The 19,626-nt window shown below is 35.7% G+C and overlaps 1 protein-coding gene across 4 annotated transcripts in view; it reads left to right on the forward strand.

Annotated features, from left to right (window-relative positions):
* LOC126817150 (choline transporter-like protein 1) overlaps nucleotides 1-18,325 on the forward strand; it is a 427,912-nt gene extending 409,587 nt beyond the window's left edge. For all 4 annotated transcript variants that reach the window (XM_056100629.1, XM_050543993.2, XM_056100630.1 and 1 more), the window contains 3 exons: nucleotides 3,356-3,448; nucleotides 4,983-5,078; nucleotides 17,751-18,325. In XM_056100629.1, coding sequence (XP_055956604.1) covers nucleotides 3,356-3,448; nucleotides 4,983-5,078; nucleotides 17,751-17,834 — 273 coding nt within the window. In that variant the 3' untranslated portion in view covers nucleotides 17,835-18,325. The remainder of the gene's footprint in view (nucleotides 1-3,355; nucleotides 3,449-4,982; nucleotides 5,079-17,750) is intronic.
* The last annotated feature ends 1,301 nt before the right edge of the window (nucleotides 18,326-19,626 follow it).

The raw sequence follows: 19,626 nt of genomic DNA on the forward strand, positions 1-19,626 counted from the left end.
ACGTACTGAAAATCGAAAAAAGTTGAAAAATCGTTAAATTTTGGAAAATGCTCTATTACTTTATTATTTGAACACATTTTTACAAAAAAGTTACACATTCAGATAGCTGACCTAATTACAATTCTAACGATGTATAATATTTATTGAAATATTTAAATTTAATTTTCGATATATTGTCATTTTTTTATTTTTGACCCTATTGAACATAGGATTTTCCAGGGGCATTTCATCTGACCAGACAATGTAATATATCATTACATAGCCCTGTGGCTATTTGATAAGCCAATCCAGTTATTAAAACTATCCCGACAATAATCTCCATACCGGAAGTATTCAAAAAATGAAGAAAAAGGGTTAAAAAAAATAGCACTCTTGCGAAAAACTTGATTTCTCCATCAGATGTTAGCGGACCAAAAAAACTAAAGCATCGCTGGATAGCCCCATCAATGGACTATCATATGACATCTGAATGATACGATTTAGATGGCTAGAAAATAAAATATGGTATGCCGAAAATCTAGCATTTTCCGTTTTGGAGCATTTTGAGACGCCATTTTCTCGAAAACGAACACTACGATTTTTCTTAAACTTTTTTTACTCAGAGTACTATCGGTGGATTATGGCGTGAGTCCAAAAATAAAAGCATTGAAATAATGTAAGATGTCCAAAAAGAGCCTCAATCTTGGAAAAAAGTTGAAAAATCCTTAAATTACTGAAAATACTCTACCATTTTTCTTTCTTTGGAAAACAGCTGTTTGGATTTTTCTGAAACTTCTTGTACAGAAGGTTAGGTAACCAAACAACTTATTAAAATTATCCCGACAATGATCCAAAAACCGGAAGTAGTCGAAAAAATATCCGATATTTTGAGAAAAAAAAACCTAAAAGTAAAAAAATGTTGATCTTGCGAAAAAAGTGATTACAACGTAAGATTTCAAAACAACTAAAGTGTCATTGTCATTGGATAGCCCGAACAATGGACGATCATATGACATCTAAATGGTAAAAATTCGCTGGTTAGGCAATATATAATGGGACGCTGAAAATCTAGTATTTTCATTTTTGGGGGCTATTCAGATGCTTTCATCCCGAAAACTTCTCTTTTTTCCTTTCTTAAACTTCTGTTTATTAGAGTCCTAACGGTGGTCTAGGGTGTGAATCCAAATTTAAAAGCCTCAATATAGTATAAATGAATCGTTTCTTCCATATCTCGGTCTTGTCCTGGTCTTGGGGACTATTCAGATGCTTTCATCTCGAAAACTTCTCTTATTTCCTTTCTTAAACTTCTGTTACTTAGAGTCCTAACGGTGGTCTAGGGTGTGAATCCAAATTTAAAAGCCTCAATATAGTATAAATGGTCAAAAGAGGGCCACAATCTTTGAAAAAAGTTGAAAAATCGTTATGTCTTTTTCTAATGGTCTAATGGTATAAGGGAGATAAGACATTGGCATCAGACTACCAATTATTTGCTAAATATTGTTAAATATCTTCTAATTTTACTTTTCCCTTAAAAACTGTCCAATGGATCTTTCTGAAACTTCTGGTACAGGAAGTTAAGTTCCCATACAACGTGTTAAATCTATCTCGACAATGATAGGAAACAGGAAGTAGTCGAAAAGATATTCGATATTTAAAAAAAACAGTAAAAATTGGTGCTCTTGCAAAAATCGTGATTCCGCCGTCGGGTGTGGCCGCATCAAAACATCCAAAGTATCGTTTGGTAGCTCGATGAATGGGCTATTGTATGACAAACTTCCTGTCTGATTCCTGAAAGCCGGTTCAGTGCTGCTTGCAGGTCTACTCTTTGTCTGAAAGCCTATTGAGATTACTAAAATTATATTAACTTTATATTAAAGTGATCAAGGGCCATAACTCTGGCAGTAATTATCGGAAATCGCTGAAAATCAATAAGCTTCTTCGTCACAAGACCTTAAACACTGTGTATAACTTTAAAGTCAATCGGATATTAACTTTAGCCTCTAGAGCGTCCACGAGATTTTTCAAAGTGATCAAGGGCCATAACTCTGGCAGTAATTATCGGAAATCGCTGAAAATCAATAAGCTTCTTCGTCTCATGACCTTAAACACTGTGTATAAATTTGAAGTCAATCGAACATTAATTTAACCTCCAGAGCGTCCACATGATTTTTCAAAGTGATCAATGGCCATAACTCTGGTAAAAATTATCGGAAATCGCTGAAAATCAGTAAGCTTCTTCGTCTCATACTTTTAAACAATGTGTATAGGATTCTTCATCTCATGACCTTAAGCACTGTGTATAAATTCAAAGTCAATAGGATATAATAACTTTGGCCTCTAGAGAGTCCACAAGATTTTTTTGAAGTGATCAAGAGCCATAACTCTGGCAGTAATTATCAGAAATCGCTGAAAATCAATAGGCTTCTTCGTCTCATGACCTTAAACACTGTGTATAAATTTAAAGTCAATCGGATATTAACTCTAGCCTCTAGAGCGCCCACAAGATTTTTCAAAGTGATCAAGGGCCATAACTCTGGCAGTAATTATCGGAAATCGCTGAAAATCAATAAGCTTCTTCGTCTCATGAATTTAAACACTGTGTATAAATTTAAAGTCAATCAGATATTAACTTTGACCTCTAGAGCGTCCACAAATTTTTTTAAAGTGATCAAGGGCCATAACTCTGGTAGTAATTATCATGACCTTAAACACTATGTATAAATTTAAAGTCAATCCGATATTAACTTTGACCTTTAGAGCATCCACAAGATTTTTGGAAGTGATCAAGGACCATAACTCTGGCAGTAATTATCGAAAATCGCTGAAAATCAATAGGCTTCTTCGTCTCATGACCTTAAACACTGTTTATAAATTTAAAGTCAATCGGATATTAAATTTAGCCTATAGAGCGTCCATAAGCAACTGCCTGACAAAATGGCCGTCCCTCGTCCGCAAATGGTGTAAAAATATGGTATATCAAGGTTTTTGACCCTCTAGAGGCCGCAATTTTTATCCAATTTTGATGAAACTTTAAATTTAACCATATATCACAAAGATCTTGGTTCTTTTTGATAATTGTGCATATATGAACGAAACTTCCTGGATTATGGCCTCTGATTGTTCGAAAAATCGCGTTAGCTTGTGGATTCTCTAGAGGTCACAATTTTTATTTGATTTTGATGAAACTTAAAATATATCTTAAAATCCCAAAGATCTCAATCCCTTTTGATATATGCGCATTTCAGACCATAACTTTCTGGATTATGGCCTCTGATTGTATGAAAAATTTCTTTAGTTTTTAGCTTATTCTCTGTCCATCTCTTGCAAAATGTGGGCGTATCTTGCCTAGCAGCCGCTGTTTTTTTTTCTTTTTCAGAGTCAAAATGATCTACATTTTTTTGCGGTTCCAGTACTGCTGTGTTGTATCTTCGGCTATTTTGTTGCTCACTGCTTTCTGTCTGTTTTTGAGGTAAGTGTAAAACATGCACACTTGTCACCATATTTTAGATTTTCTACTGTATATCAGATTTATCAAGTACATCATATCTCTCGGTCGCCAATGTCGCAATTTGCGATAAAAAAAACCCCTGAAAGTGGCAATTAAAATTTTATTTTTGCGATAACATTTTGGGGTACTGACCAGGGCCTATTTTAACATGCCTACAGACACAGACGTGCCTCGGAATAAAAAAATCTGTGCTTTGAAAATCTGAAATACATGCTTTAAAAAAATGGTGTGTATCCTTGTGAATCAGAGAAGATAGTATGCGGAAACTGAGCAAGTGCGTCATTATGTCATCGATGACGTTTCACATTCGCTGTTCAAAGTTACTTGTTTTGTATGAAAATATCTGAAAAAAAGCAGTGAATGACCCACTTTACTGACTAAAGCACGAAAATTAGCCGATTTCCTTGATGTAAAAGGGAGAAAGTTACCAGGCGCAGGTTACAATGAAGGGTCGTTTGCATCATCCTCGAATTATTTGGTTATTAGAATTTAAATGAAATGATAATTTGTAACTTTTTTTTATCACGCTTCTAGAGAGCCTGGATTTCAGAAGGTTCCCTTTGATAGTAGGGCTGATGAAGGTGATGAGGGTAAATATATTGAACTCACAAAGTTCTTCCCCTCTGCAAACCCTTATCTTCGGAAACCATGCTTCGTCAATAAAACCATGCTTCGTCAATAAAACCTTAAAATAGGCCCTGGTACTGGTGATTCTTTTCGAGAACTGGCGGAAAGAAATTTTAAAAATTGAATCATATTTATCTTAGATTGACCATTACGGTGAGTGTCAATCACAATCACGTGGTGGCCTACTATAAATTAATCAACTAGCTAGTAATCCAGAATGTGTCAATGAATAATGTTAATCAATTCTCTTGGATTAACAGTTTTAAATGAATACGGTAATTGCCAATGATAAAGCATGATTATTTTAGCTTATTTAGACATTTATTAACATGACAAACCCATAATCAACTCTCTAGTCGATTGGATGGCAGTGATTTAAATTGATTAGTCTGGTTTGTCCAGTAGCATTTGTACTATAATAAACAATCTTCACTACATCTATCAACACTCATAATTGGAATTCAATTATCAATATATATTTATTTTTCATTATCTATTGTTGAACTATTATAACAAGAGCTGATAGCTCTTTATCTAAATTTTACATAATGCATCTTTAAAGGAAAACAAAATGAACATGTGTATAAAAAGTATGATCCATTTTGGCGATAAAGATGACATTACAAATGGCGCTCAAAACCATTATGTCCATAGAGTACATGAGGTCGTGTACTGATGTTAAAATGTTCATTGTGTCTTAAATATTGGATGTTTATTAGGATCCCATATTGTCACGATAAGAGAACCACATCAGTATTGATTTAAATGGACCAATATTGAATTTTAATTTCGAATATTATGGATAATTTTGAGTTAAAGGTTTAGCTCCTTTAAATTTAATAATACAATTAAAACTTGTTATATTTAGATGGTAATAGATGCTTTGTTATTGTGTTTTTGTGAGGATTGTGATCTCAATGATGGTACCATAGAACGTCCATATTTTGGTAATAAATCTTTGATGGTAAGTGGTTATTATAAGTATTGTTAATCATTGTTAATACATTCTTATAGCATAGTTCACATATTCCCTAAAGAAAAGAAACTTATCACATCTTGCAAATGAGTTTGACTTTTGCATGGTTTAATCATATCAACATAAGGATATGAGTTAGATAGATTTCGATAAGGAAAATACTAATCTGTGGATTTTGGCAGGAAAATACTGTAATATTTTGTAGATGTTGATAGAGCTTTCTGTAATGGATCACTGTAGTATTCTATAGTTTTTCGTTTTGGGTCACTTCAATTTTCTGCAGCTATGGGTAATTAGAATGTAATAGATTTTTTAATCGTCCACATTCATAATGTAAACGTATTATGCCGTCGCTCCTGTTTGATTTTTGATTGATCTTCTTCAAATCAGGTATATGGTATATTAATCATTATGCTCTAAGGATGATCCTAGTGATTTCGGTACATTTGGCTCAGAGTTATGCTGCCTGATAAAAAAAAATTGTGAATCGCGTACAGGTCAAATGGAAGTTTGCTTAGGCTTACCTAATTATTATGCCCCAGAATGACCTCTATTGATTTTCATTCACCTGACTTAACTGCTGTTTTTATACGCCCATTTTGGTAATGAATGAGTACTACCGAATGCATCATATTGGTTTATGGAGTTGCCTCCCTCCGCATTGGTGTTGTGCGCGTTGTTGGGGGCATTCTGCAAAATTATCTTTGAACTGGCTAGCAAACCTAAGAGGAAAACAACCAAAACTACAGTTTTTTTAGAACTCCCTGACTCAGACGACGGTTCCGGCGATGAAAATTTTGCACATAAGGTTAATTTTATCACTGGGGGTGATGAAAACTATATTGACAACAATGCCGCGGTCGACCAGTCTCAGCACCTGTAAATGCCACTACAAATGATAAGGATGTGGTCGGCACAACAGAATTATTGAATTTTGAACAGCAATTGGCACAGATTTGCCTTGAAGTGAGAGTGATGAAACTTGGTGTATAGTTTCATTACATCAATACCTTGACTAAGTTCGATAATGAACATTTTCTGCTCAGGGTAAGCAGAACGATAAGCAATTTGATTGGCCGAGACTTTGGAACACAATAACTCTCCTTCTAATTGAGGCAGAATGTTCAAACTTGGTGTAGGTTTTCATTAGGTGAATGCCTTGATCTAGTTCGATGATAACATTGTCTGCTTGCAGAGATAAGGAATCTGATTGGCTGATGCTTTGGGGCACGATAACTTTGGTTATATTGTCGTCGCCAATGTCCTCCGTCCGTCCACAATTGTTTGTGAACACTCTAGAGGTCACAATTTTTATCCGATTTCAACAAAACTTGAAATATAGTTGTATCACCCTCAGATCTCCGTTCCTTTCGATATTAGCATGTATCAGGCTGTAACTACATGGATTATGGCCCTTGATTGTACGAAAAATCACGTTTTTGGCTTGTGAACACTGTAGAGGTCACAATTTTTATCCAATTTGGTTTAAATTTGAAATATATGGTCCTTTCGATATTTGCGCATATCGAATTGTAATTTCCTGAATTATGGTCTGTATTAAATTTATATGCATCATTTAGATTAGTAAAACAAAGAGGCTTATACGTTTTAGTATATAACCGTTACACGCAAAGGATGGCTGAGTTCGAATTTCGTGAAAATCGGACCAAAACTGACTGACAAAATGGCCGCCAATCGTTCTCAAAACGTGTAAAAATATGGTATATCAAGGTTGTGGATCCTATGGAGGTCACAATTTTTATCCGATTTTGTTTAAACTTGAAATGTAAGTTTATAACCCAAAGATCTTGGTTCTTTTCGATATTCGCGCATATCGGATCATAACTTCCTGAATTATGGTCCCTGATTGAACGAAAAATCACGTTTTTAGCTTATGGACCCTACAGAGGTCATAATTTTTATCAGATTTAAAAAAACGTTTTAGTATATCACCGTTACACCCTAAGGATGGTTGAGTTTGAATTTCGTGAAAATCGGCCCAAAACTGACAGACAAAATGGCCGCCCCCCGTACTCAAATAATATCAAGGTTGTGGACACTCTAGAGGTCACAATTTTCTTCAGATTTTGATGAAACTTGAAATTTAAGTTTATAACCCAAAGATCTCGGTTCCTTTTGATATTCGCACATATCGGATCGTAACTTCCTGAATTATGGCCCCTGATTGTACGAAAAATCTTGTTTTTAGCTTGTGGACAATATAGAGGTCATAATTTTTATCCGATTTGTTGAGTTCAAATTTAGTGAAAATCGGACCAAAACTGACAGACAAAATGGCCTCCCCTCGTACTCAAATAGCGTAAAAGTATGGTTGTGGACCCTCTAGAGGTGACAATTTTCTTCTGATTTTGGTGAAACTTGAAATGTAAGTTTATAACTCAAAGATCTTGGTTCCTTTTGATATTTGCGCATATCGGATCGTAACTTCCTGAATTATGGCCCCTGATTGTACGAAAAATCGCTTTTTGTTTAGCTTGTTCTCTATCCATCTCTTGCAAAATGTGGGCGTATCCTGCCTGGCAGCCGCTGGTTATTGAAAGTGTGATTACTTTCGCGCATTTTCAGCTTATTTTACAAGAATGATATGATACAAGAATGACTGCGCATTCCCTTTCAGTGCAAATGAACCTATTTGACCTTTGACCCCGAATATCGAAAACACCCCAACGGCGGACTGATTACCACTCGGCATCGTATTCTACGCAAAATTTTACTCTAGAGGTGACAAGTTTCTTCTGATTTTGATGAAACTTGAAATGTAAGTTTATAGCCCAAAGATCTTGGTTCCTTTCAATACTCGCGCATATCGGACTGTAACTTCCAGAATTATGGCCCCTGATTGTACGAAAAATCACGTTTTTATCTTGTGGACCCTATAGCGATCATAATTTTTATCCCTAAGGATGGTTGAGTTCAAATTTCGTAAAAATAGGACCAAAACTGACAGACAAAATGGCCGCCCCTCGTACTCAAATAGTGTAAAAATATGATATATCAAGGTTGTGGACTCTCTAGAGGTCACAATTTTCTTCTGATTTTGATGTAACTTGAAATTTAAGTTTATAACCCAAAGATCTTGGTTCCTTTCGATATTCGCACATATCGGACCTTAACTTCCTGACTTATGGCGCCTGATTGTACGGAAAATCACGTTTTTAGCTTGTGGACCCTGTAAAGGTTATAATTTTTATCCGATTTCAAAAACCGTTTGAATATATCACCGCTTCACCCTAAGGATGGTTGAATTTGAATTTCATAAAAATCGCCCCTCGTACTCAAATAGCGTAAAAATAAGGTATATGAATGTTGTGGACCCTCTAGAGGTGACAATTTACTTCTGATTTTGATGAAACTTGAAATGTAAGTTTATAACCCAAATTTCTTGGTTCCTTTCGATACTTGCGCATATTATGCCTCCTGATTGTACGAAAAATCGCTTTTTGTTGTCCCCCGCCTTACAAAGAAAGCAGGGGACTATTAAAATGGGTTTGTCCGTCCGTTTGTCTGTCTGTCCGTCACACTTTTTGGGACACAATAACTCTAGATTTTCTAATTGAGCTAGAATGTTCAAACTTGGTGTATTGGTTTATGGATGCGGGTCAGTTCATCCCACAAACGTTTCACCCCGGGCTGTTTCATCTCAACCTGATTTTTTATCGGACTGTTTAATCCTGGGTTGTTTCATCCCCCTTGTTATTATAATAGCAGTCAATTACCCGAGTTGTACTTATCGTTAAATAAACTGTTAAACACTTACTTATTGTTAAATAATCAATAATGTATGGAATAAATAAGTTTTACTCGTCGATTTTTGTTGATTACCGATCACGGCCAAATTAGTTCGGTGTGCCCCCACTATGCCCACTTTTGAAAAATAAGGGATTAAGTCCAATTAATTCTTAATTGGATTAGTGTATTAATCGGATTAGTATATTAAGCAGATTAGGATTAGTTGGTAGTGGGCACTTGGAAGGAAAAAAAATATAGATATTACTGTATAAAGTTTTATTTTTATTTTTCTGTTTGATATATCATACATCACATTTTACAATTCAATAAAAATATAACATACCTATAATAATAGTTACAACAAGATAAATATGAATTGGTTAAAATTATAATCATAATAGTAAACAATAAAAAAAAATATCATAATAGTAAAACATAAACAATAAAAAAAAATATCATAATAGTAAAACATAAACAGTAAAAAATCAAAAATCATTCATGTCATTTACAAAGCAGTTAAATGGGCTACGCAATCGGCATATTCAAATAAGGTCTTTATACCGTTTTGAAGATCAGTTTTCAGGGTTTGAAGTCGGGTTTCAAGTTGCCGGTACTTCCTTCTCTTAGGCCGTAATTTGCCGTTGGCACCCAACTGTAGTATAGTGACCTCAGAGTACGCTTGCTCATTCTCCTGATGTGGTCTTGGTGTAGGAGTCTGGATGTCGTTGCGGGTCTGAGGAAGTACTGGAAGGATCTTTGCTCGGGCTCTATACAGGGAAGAACTGCAACTGTAGAGTGTTGGTACCTCACTAATTATCTCAGTTGAGTCAGGGTCAGATCGAAGGGCTCTACACAAAAAAAGAAAAAAGAAAAAAATATTCATTAATCCTAGATAAGACGCTCGATTGATTCGTTTAGAAAAAATTGTTCATTATGCTTTCACATTGAAGCCTTTAAATCATCGACACTCAAGATTACAGATTTACAAATGAATTCTAAATGCATTTAGATAAATACATACCTGATACTTCCTCTTGATAAATGGCAAAGACTGGTTTGGTTTCCTCTTGCACCTTGGTTTTCATGGCAGCATGAAATTTGTCAAATGCCACCTTGTGTGGGTTAGCAGCGTGGCTGTGGTTTCTGGAATATTTGGTGATGAGGCCATGATGGGTGTTCAGGGTTGCTGGACAACCTCGTATACAACATCTCCACCCGTTCTTCCTTCCTATTCTTCACACAGAATTTATATCCTCCATAGACTAAGTTTTCTCCTCCCCGAGAATTTGGGATGTACTGGATATCTACTTGAACGTTTGCCATGATGAAATATGGCAGTATGACTTCTGTGTGTCCTTATAAAGACAGTGTAATGTGTGCCCTTATAAAGACAGTGTAATGTGTGCTGAACATTATTCATATTATATTCAAGTGTAATCATGTTATCATAAAATTCATCAATTTAATGATTAGAGTAAGTTCATCTCGTCATCATAAGACTGAATATTTAGTCACTTCCAGTTTACTTCTGCAAATGCAGGTGAACTGTAGTTCATATATCAGGAGATATGTGCTAAGTACTGACCACACTAATTAATCCCTTGTTAATCTCTCTATTGTTCCCTCATTAACGCTTTTTAATCCCTCTATTGTTCCTCGCCTGAGTGAAACTTGTTTTTATTAGAAAAGTGGGCATAGTGGCATGCGACCATTAGTTCATCGCTGTATATTAATTTGTATTGTTTATTCGTATTGTTAGTTAATTTCCATTATGATTTTAGATTAGTTCACCGATGGTTTTGTAATAAAGCATACTCGTATTGTTTGTTAGTTTATGATGTCTAACATCATTTATCATCTTTATAAAAAGGTGTTTTATAATTACATATTGACAGCTGAATCACTCGCCAAATAAATAAGACAAATTAGATTGATATTATTTCGAAACCATGATTAATTTTAAAACTGATCGTTGATTTAATTTCCGTACACGAAATGAAACTAAACATCTCCAAATATAAGAAATCCAAATAAGAATTCATTTAGAATACCAAAATGAGAATCGTAACACATTGTGGTCTAAACTGTGTGATAAGTTATATATATAGAGAGAGAGAGAGAAAGAGAGAGAGAAATGGGGTTTAACCTCAACTCGACACAAACTAGGTCATTTCGGGACTAACATTTGGTTCAATTTTATTTCCATAATTCGCTTGCACGTAGGGGTCTTTAGCAGTGGGAGGAAACCGGAGGACCCCGGAGAAAACCCACAAAGTTGGACAGGCGACCCTACTCATTGTCACGTACAACCGGGGATTCGAAACCATGCCAGTTGACTCAATGACAGACTTTATGATACATGAACTTTTTTTTTTTTTGAACTTTTTTTATTACAGGCGAAGCAAAAAGTTTGCTGTAGCCAAAACATGTATACAAATATAAATAATATACATTGATAATTAATGTATGAATAACAATAGAGTGTAAATACCCCCACCTCCCTTAGTGCAAATTCACATCACTACCCTAAATACTTCGGAAATTTATGTACACCTATATACATATATATATATATCAGAAGGAGAGAGCAAAGAATATATACTAATTTGATACCGCCCCCACCCCATACCCCCTTCCCGCTTTCTACCAAATAATAATTTAAATAAAATAGATAATTTAATAAATCGGAACAATTACTATTTGATACTCCCACCGCACCCCAATCCCACTAATTCAAAAAAAAAATATAAATAAATAAATAAATAAAAGAAAAAAAAAAAAATAATGATAATAAAAAATAAAAATAAAATCAAACTAGACCCTTATACATGTAACAATATTACACACGCAAGAACTATTGCATCACCACCAAGTAAAAACGAATTATACCCACCCCGTCGCCGCGCACTCAAGCATATATGATAGAATACGGATATTTAATTATGGTCGATTGATAGTTAAAAGTATTACAATTCTAACAGTTGGTTTCTAATTTTCATTGAATAATATAAATATTTTCCAAGATTAGCCAGTGTCTTTTTATTATTATTTCCTTGATTCATCAGGTTTATTAACTTTTGGAGTGATGGAAAAAACCAAAAATAACGAGAGAAATATATTCTACGGAGAGAAATATAAGCGGGACAGCACAACAGAAAGTGAAATTCATCTTCAACAGCTCTCATGTTGCAACATTTACATAATCTGTTGTTTCTTTCGATTTTGTTATAACGCCCGGTTTCAATATTTAGTTGGAGAAAACCACAACGAAAATGACAGATAATAGTTTTGTATTTCATTTGAATATTCGATTGAAGGTAGCTTTCAGGTTCATGAATAGTCTTAAATAATTTATAAAACCTAAGTTTGCTTGAGTCTTCCAGTGTGGCGAACCATTCCTGGTAATATTGATCTTTTATGCGTTGTTGTATTAGCGATAAGATGGATAGGTCAGACGCGTCTTGTTGGTCCCAAATATATGAAAAACCCACATTATTTAAAAGTAATATTATGTCAGCTGCCCAGTTTGGAGAGCCATTTAACGCATCGTTATATAGGATAGTATATACATTAAATATTAATGAATTCTTATTGTTCAATATTTTGTACCAATATCTTATTAATCTTATTTTACGATTAACTATAGCTGGAAACATTCCTAATTCGCCCAACATTGCAGCAACAGGGCAATTTTTACCTACTTTTAAAATATATCTCATAAAAATATTTTGTACTTTATCTATTGATTTGCCATTATGGAAACCCCAAACTTCACAAGCATAATTAAAAATAGATGAAACCATAGTGTTAAATAGTTGACAATAAACATTCGTATTAAAATAAAAGGTTTTTGTTGAAGCTAAAAGTGCCCCCACTGCTTTTCAACGCGTTTTTCAGTTTTTGAGAATTTACCATTATCACATATTAAAAGACCAAGATATATGTATTGTTTAACTATTTCGAGTTGTGTATCGTTTATAAACCATTTGAAATTTATTTGTAGCCTACCACGGTGAAAGATTACTATTTTGGTTTTCTTAGCATTTATTTCTAAATTCCAAATTTTACAAAAATCGACAAATTTATTTAAAAGTATTTGTAAAGCTTCCGGTTGTGTTGCAAAGAGGGCCGTGTCGTCAGCAAAGAGTAGTGAATATATAATGATATTTTCTAAGTGTATAAAATTTGGATTTTCGCTGAATAAAAACTTTCTTAAGTCGTTAATAAATATTAAAAATAAAAGTGGGGATAGTGACTCGCCTTGTTTTACTCCTGAATAACTTGAAAATGTTGAAGATAATAACCCTTTAAACTTTACAATACTGCTCACTTTACTGTACATTGATTTGATTATAGTTACCATTTTAGAACTTACACACACGTGCCAACCATTCAGCAATCCAACCCCCCGTGATAAGTTAGAAAATAAATCGTTAATCAATGGAACCTGTTGTAAGGTGGACACTGCATGCTTTCTTTTAACGTTCTCTGAAGATCTGAAGACAACGGCAGAGGCTAAATACCACGCTTCAAAATACCACGCTTGCCTTACTGCTTTCATAGAAACGAAACGTGGTACGCTGCTTCAGTACCACTTACTATTTAATTATAGGGATTTTACATTATTTAAAGCTAATTTTTCAAAATATGTTGATCATTTAATCAATTTTGATGTTTTTATAGGCTATATTTATACTTTATCTTAAAATAAATTACAATACAGATAGCCGATCGGTCGGTTGATGCATACGGTTAATGATATGGTGTAACCATTATTATACACAATTTAAAAAGACCCTACGTGGTACATTGGAATATTAGATAGGCCTAGATATGAAACAAAACGTGGCAGGTAAAAATTAACGTGGTATAATAAAATATGGGGACGATAAGAAAGAACCATAAGTTGATATTTTAAAAAAAAATGATGTAATAGAATCCGGGGCTGCGATAGCCGTACCACGCTTACTTGTGTTATAGATACAAACGAAACATGGTACACGACTTCAGTACCACGTTTTTTTTTATTTATTTGTTTGTGGACACTCTACAGGTCGCAATTCTTATCTGATTTGACAAAACATGAAATATAGGTTTATCTCCAAAAGATCTCGGCTGCTTTCGATATTCGCGCACATCGGACCATAACTTCCTGAATTATGGCCCCTAATTGTACGAAAAATCGCGTTTTTAGCTTGTGGACCCTATAGAGGTCATAATTTTTATCCGATTTTAAATACCATATTATTATATCACCGTTACACCCTAAGGATGGCTGAGTTTGAATGGCCGCCGTTCGTTCTCAAATAGTGTAAAAATATGGTATATCAAGGTTGTGGACCCTATAGAGGTCACAATTTTTATCCGATTTTGTTGAAACTTGAAATGTAAGTTTATAACCCAAAGATCTCGGTTCCTTTCGATATTTGCGCATATCAGATCGTAACTTCATGAATTATGGCCCCTGATTTTACGAAAAATCGCGTTTTTAGCTTGAGGACCCTATAGAGGTCATAATTTTTATCCGATTTAAAAAGCCGTATTATTATATCACTGTTACACCCTAAGGCCGGCTGAGTTCGAATTTCGTGAAAATCGGCCCAAAATTGACAGACAAAATGGCCGCCGTTCGTTCTCAAATAGCGTAAAAATATGGTATATCAAGGTTGTGGTCCCTATAGAGGTCACAATTTTTATCCGATTGTGTTGAAACTTAAAATGTAAGTTTATAACCCAAAGATCCCAGTTCCTTGCGATTTTCGCGCATATAGGATCGTAACTTCCTGAATTATGGCCCCTGATTGTACGAAAAATCGCGTTTTTAGCTTTTGAACCCTATAAAAGGTCATAATTTTTATCCGATTTAAAAAAAACATATTATTATATCACCGTTACACCATGAGGACGGCTGAGTTCGAATTTCGTGAAAATCGACCCCAAACTGACAAACAAAATGGCCGCCCTTCGTTCTCAAATAGCGTAAAAATATGGTATATCAAGGTTGTGGATCCTATGGAGGTCACAATTTTTATCCGATTTTGTTGAAACTTGAAATGTAAGTTTATAACACAAAGATCTTGGTTCCTTTCGATATTTGCGCATATCGAATTGTAATTTCCTGAATTATGGCCCTTGATTGTAGGAAAAATCACTTTCTTTTTAGCTTGTTCTCTATCCATCTCTCGAAAATGTGGTCGTATCCTGCCTGGCAGCCGCTGGTTTTTATTTATAGGCACTTTACATTATTTGTAGCAAAATTTGCAATTTGTGTTGATTATTTATCCCATTATGATGTTTTTATATGCCATATTTACACTTTATGTTAAAATTAATTACAATACAGATAACCGATCGGTCGGTTAATGGATCATACAGTTAATAATACTGTGTAAAAGTTATTATATTATAGTATACAGGTCACAATTCTATGGAATACAATTACTGCTTTTTCTCAGTAAAAAGCAGTAATTGTATTCCATAGAATTGTGACCTGTATACTATAGTTCAATTACTAAATGCCATTGAAACAGTTTATTATATTATACCCTGCTTAAAAAGACCTTATGTGATATATTGGAAATGAAATGAAATGGGGTTTAACGTCCTACTGTTCTGCTCCGACTTGGCTAATGAAGACTGGCATACGTAATGCAGTGTTCTGTGAGGGAAATGTTGCCCGGGCAGCGGCACTATGGCCTACTCTTATATCGAATTCCAACTGCCAAGGGATCTTTTACGTGCACGCCAATGTATACACGGGACCTCTGTTTTTCGTCCCATCCGAATGTATAAATAAAATATTAAAAATTCATGTAATACCGGTTTTTTAAATTTGTGGGATGAAACGACCCAATAAAAGTGGGATGAAAGGACCCATGTAAATTTGGGATGAAACAGCCCGAGATGAACCGGTAGGGGGATGAAACGACCTGATCCCGGTGTTTATTAGGTCAATGCCTGGGTGGTGTTCGAGGATGAGCATTTTCCGCTTAGTGTAAGCAGAGATAAGCAATTTGATTGGTTGATGCTTTGGGACACGATAACTTTAGTTCTAATTAAGTGATAGTGATGAAACTTGATGTATAGTTTCATTACATCAATACCTTGACTAAGTTCGATAATGAGTATTTTCTGCTCAGGGTAAGTAGATTGATAAGCAATTTGATTGGCCAAGATTTTGGAACACAATAACTCTCCTTCTAAGTGAGCTAGATTGTTCAAACTAGGTGTAGGTTTTTTTTTGGTCAATGCCTTGATGGAGTTCGAAGATGAGCATTTTCTGCTTAGGGTAAGCAGAGATAAGCAATTTGATTGGTTGATGCTTTGGGACACGAAAACATTAGTTCTAATTAAGTGAGAGTGAGGACACTTGGTGTATAGCTTTATTACATCAATACCTTGATTAAGTTCGATAATGAAAATTTTCTGACGAGAGTAAGCAGAGCAATAAGCAATTTGATTGGTCGAGACTTTGGAACACAACAACTCTCCTTCTAATTGAGGTAGAATGTTCAAACTTAGTGTAGGCGTTCATTAGGTGAATGCCTTGATGGAGTTCGAAGATGAGCATTTTCTGCTTAGGGTAATGAGCGATAAGCAATTTGATTGGTCAAGAATTTGGAACATAAAAACTCTGCTTTTAATTGAGGTAGAATGTTTAAACCTGATGTAGATGTTCATTAGGTGAATGTCTTTACTGATTTCAATGATTAACATTTCAAGCTAAAGTTAAGCAGAGCTAATCAATTTCATTGGTCGATGCTTTGGGACAAGATAATCTTGAATCTATCCGATAGAGAGTGATGAAACTTCGATACTTTTGAAAAAAATAAATGTGCGATTAATTAATATGTGTCATCTATTTATTTGGGGATTTCGGCGGGGGACATCAGCTCACTGTTGGCTTGTTTAGCTTGTTCTCTATCCATCTCTTGCAAAATGTGGGCGTATCCTGCCTGGCAGCCGCTGGTTTAATAATATGTTTTTTCAAATCAGGTATTGGGGTCATCGAGAGAATGAAGCTTATCGATTTTCAGCTTTCCACAACTTTCTATTCATTAGTAATCCATCCTTTGTCAATGCGATGTGAATGCGATAAAAGCTACGTTTTTTTTAATTTGGATTGAAGCAATGGGGTTAGGAGAGAACGAAGTCCTACGAATCCTATCGATATTGAGCTTTCTGCTACTTTTTTTTTCAGAGTTATCCCCCTTTTGGTGAAAACCTTGTCATCGGATTTTAACGAATGTTTGGTAAAATTTGGTGTGAAGCATTTTCCGACTTTTTGTTGCCGGAGTTATGCCCCCTATTTCTTCCAAAACTTTGTGAACGCATTAAAGGCTATAGTTTTTAATTGATCTTTTTCATATTTGACTTGAAGCATTGAGGTCATCGATCCCTACCTATCCTGAGTTATCCCCCCTTTGCCGAAAACCTTGTGAACCCAATAGAGACTATACTAGATTTTTATATGCCCACGTGGAAATGTGGTTGTATATTGCCGTTGCCCCGTCCGTCCTCCATAATCTCTTGTGAACACTCTTCGTATATGTTGTTTACATTATTAAGATTAAGAAGACTATATATTTTAACAATTTCCGTTAATTACTTCTGGATTTTACAGATTTGGCATATTTAAAATCTGAGTAACCTATCAATTATTTACTGCTATTGTCATATAAACCTTGTAATCGTAGTTTTCGAGACCTTTTTTTCAAACTTGCTGGAATTCTGGAAAAAATGTTTTCAAAATATTGAAAAATTGGTGACAACTTTTGCAGATAGTGCCCAAGCTGCAATTGACTGTATGGTTACATATATGCTTATTAAAAAAGGGGTGCCTCTTTAACAGTATCTTGTTGTATTTTACAGTCCTTAATTCCATTAATATTATTATTGTATATTTTTCAGACGTATGTGAATGAAAGTAGTAAGAAATTTAATGAAATGACAAAGAAATATGGAGAAGGGGAATGTGAACCTGCCCATGTTTAAGATGCAATAATTTAACTTTGCTCAAAATTACAAATCATTTTATCATATCATACTTAATATTTTCCTCATCTGATAATGTGTACATTTACAAATAGATAGATTGGCCTATATTTTGTACGCTTTGTAATATTGTGATAAATGGCATAATAAGAATATAAGTGTACCATTTCATGATATACATGTATTTCTTTCACTCTCAAAATTTTAAATATATTACAAATTAGAAAATATATATTCAACTTAACGCTAAAATATTTTTGTTAACAAAAACATCATGTCTTGATGAGGTACAAGGTCAATAAATGGATGAGCTATATCAACTTGTGAAAGATACTCTTGCTCCTCTTATACCAGTGGCAGAAACTGGGTCCTGTTTCGCAAAAAATAGATTTTAACTAAAATTAAAACCGAATTTTAAATTATATACATTTTACGGAAATTCGATTGTAACTTAAAATGGAATTTTAATAGATTTCAGTTAAAATTGCTTTCACCTGGGTTGTGTCGTTTTTCAGTAACGGGCATACGGGTGTGAAGAGATCTCTTAGTCTCCGTCTGTCTCAAAAGACAATGGACTGCGCCTGGAATGTCAATTCCTTGATGTGGAACAGCGTTGACTGTGACTGTGGCGTCCAATTCTCGAATGGCAGTCTCTGTCACATTTGCTGCAGCTGTATTATGTTGGTATTATTAGGTGTGTTGAGGCTGTTTGCAATCACTGCCGCTCCCTCCTGTTATGCCACTGCTGCTCCCTCTTTGCCTCCACTCTCTCCACCCCCCTGCACACCACTTGATGCCAGTTGCTGCTATCGGCCACGACTGCTTCCCATGTGCCTGGAATGATGTCAGCAGACCTCATGTCTCTTTTGCAGTCATCCTTGTAGGGCAGCTTGGGCGGCTAACTGGTCTGGAGCCTGATGTGTGCTCGCCATAGAGAACATCCTTCAGCAGGCGACCATCCTCCATGCGCCTCACGTGTCCAAGCCAACGTAGGCGTCACTGAGGGAGCATGGCGATGATCATGCTTTGGATGTTGGGGAAATGAAGACGGGCATACACCATACAGTGTGCTATGAGGGGAAAGTTTGCCCGGACAGCGGCACTACGGCCTACTCTTATATCGAATTCCAACTGTCAAGGGATCTTTTACGTGCACGCCAATGTGTACACGGGACCTCGGTTTTTCATCTCATCCGAATGACTAGACAGCTGTCCTTGTCAGGCCCTCCGTACTGCATCACTGACAAGGGGGAACCACGCCGGAAAATCTGGATGAACTTTCTCGGCCAATGCAGGGATCGAACACCCGACATCCAGGCTAGCGAGCCAGCGCCTTACCCACTTAGCCACCGTGATACCCTCAGTCTGGTGAGTTTGGTGTCGATGATGGTTGTTTTCCTTGATTCGTCAATCTGACGCAGGCTGTAGTTTCTTCTTCTTACTTTCTGTTTTTGTTTTGCTTGGTTCGATGTTGCGATCTGCTTTTCGAGCTTTACTCTAAGCTCCAGGCAACCACTGAAGCAGACGGACCATGGCGGGTCAGCGCCTTACTAACGCTTGAGGCTGCTCGGCTTGAGGCGGGCGGTAGCTGACCACTGGGATACGAAGATCCCTCCCACTGTCGGAGACAACCCATAGCGCCCTGACCTTCGCCAATTGGTCTGGGCTTATCACTCATAACTGCTGTCCCCCGTGTTGTTTCTGACGCTGTGAACAGTGACACTGAAGTGACTTCTCCAGGGCACATACCTGGGCGAGGTGTATGGAGATCCTGGGGTGCCCAGTCGTCAGG

This window comes from Patella vulgata, chromosome 4 (genome assembly GCF_932274485.2).
Source record: "Patella vulgata chromosome 4, xgPatVulg1.2, whole genome shotgun sequence".
Classification (NCBI taxonomy): domain Eukaryota; kingdom Metazoa; phylum Mollusca; class Gastropoda; family Patellidae; genus Patella; species Patella vulgata.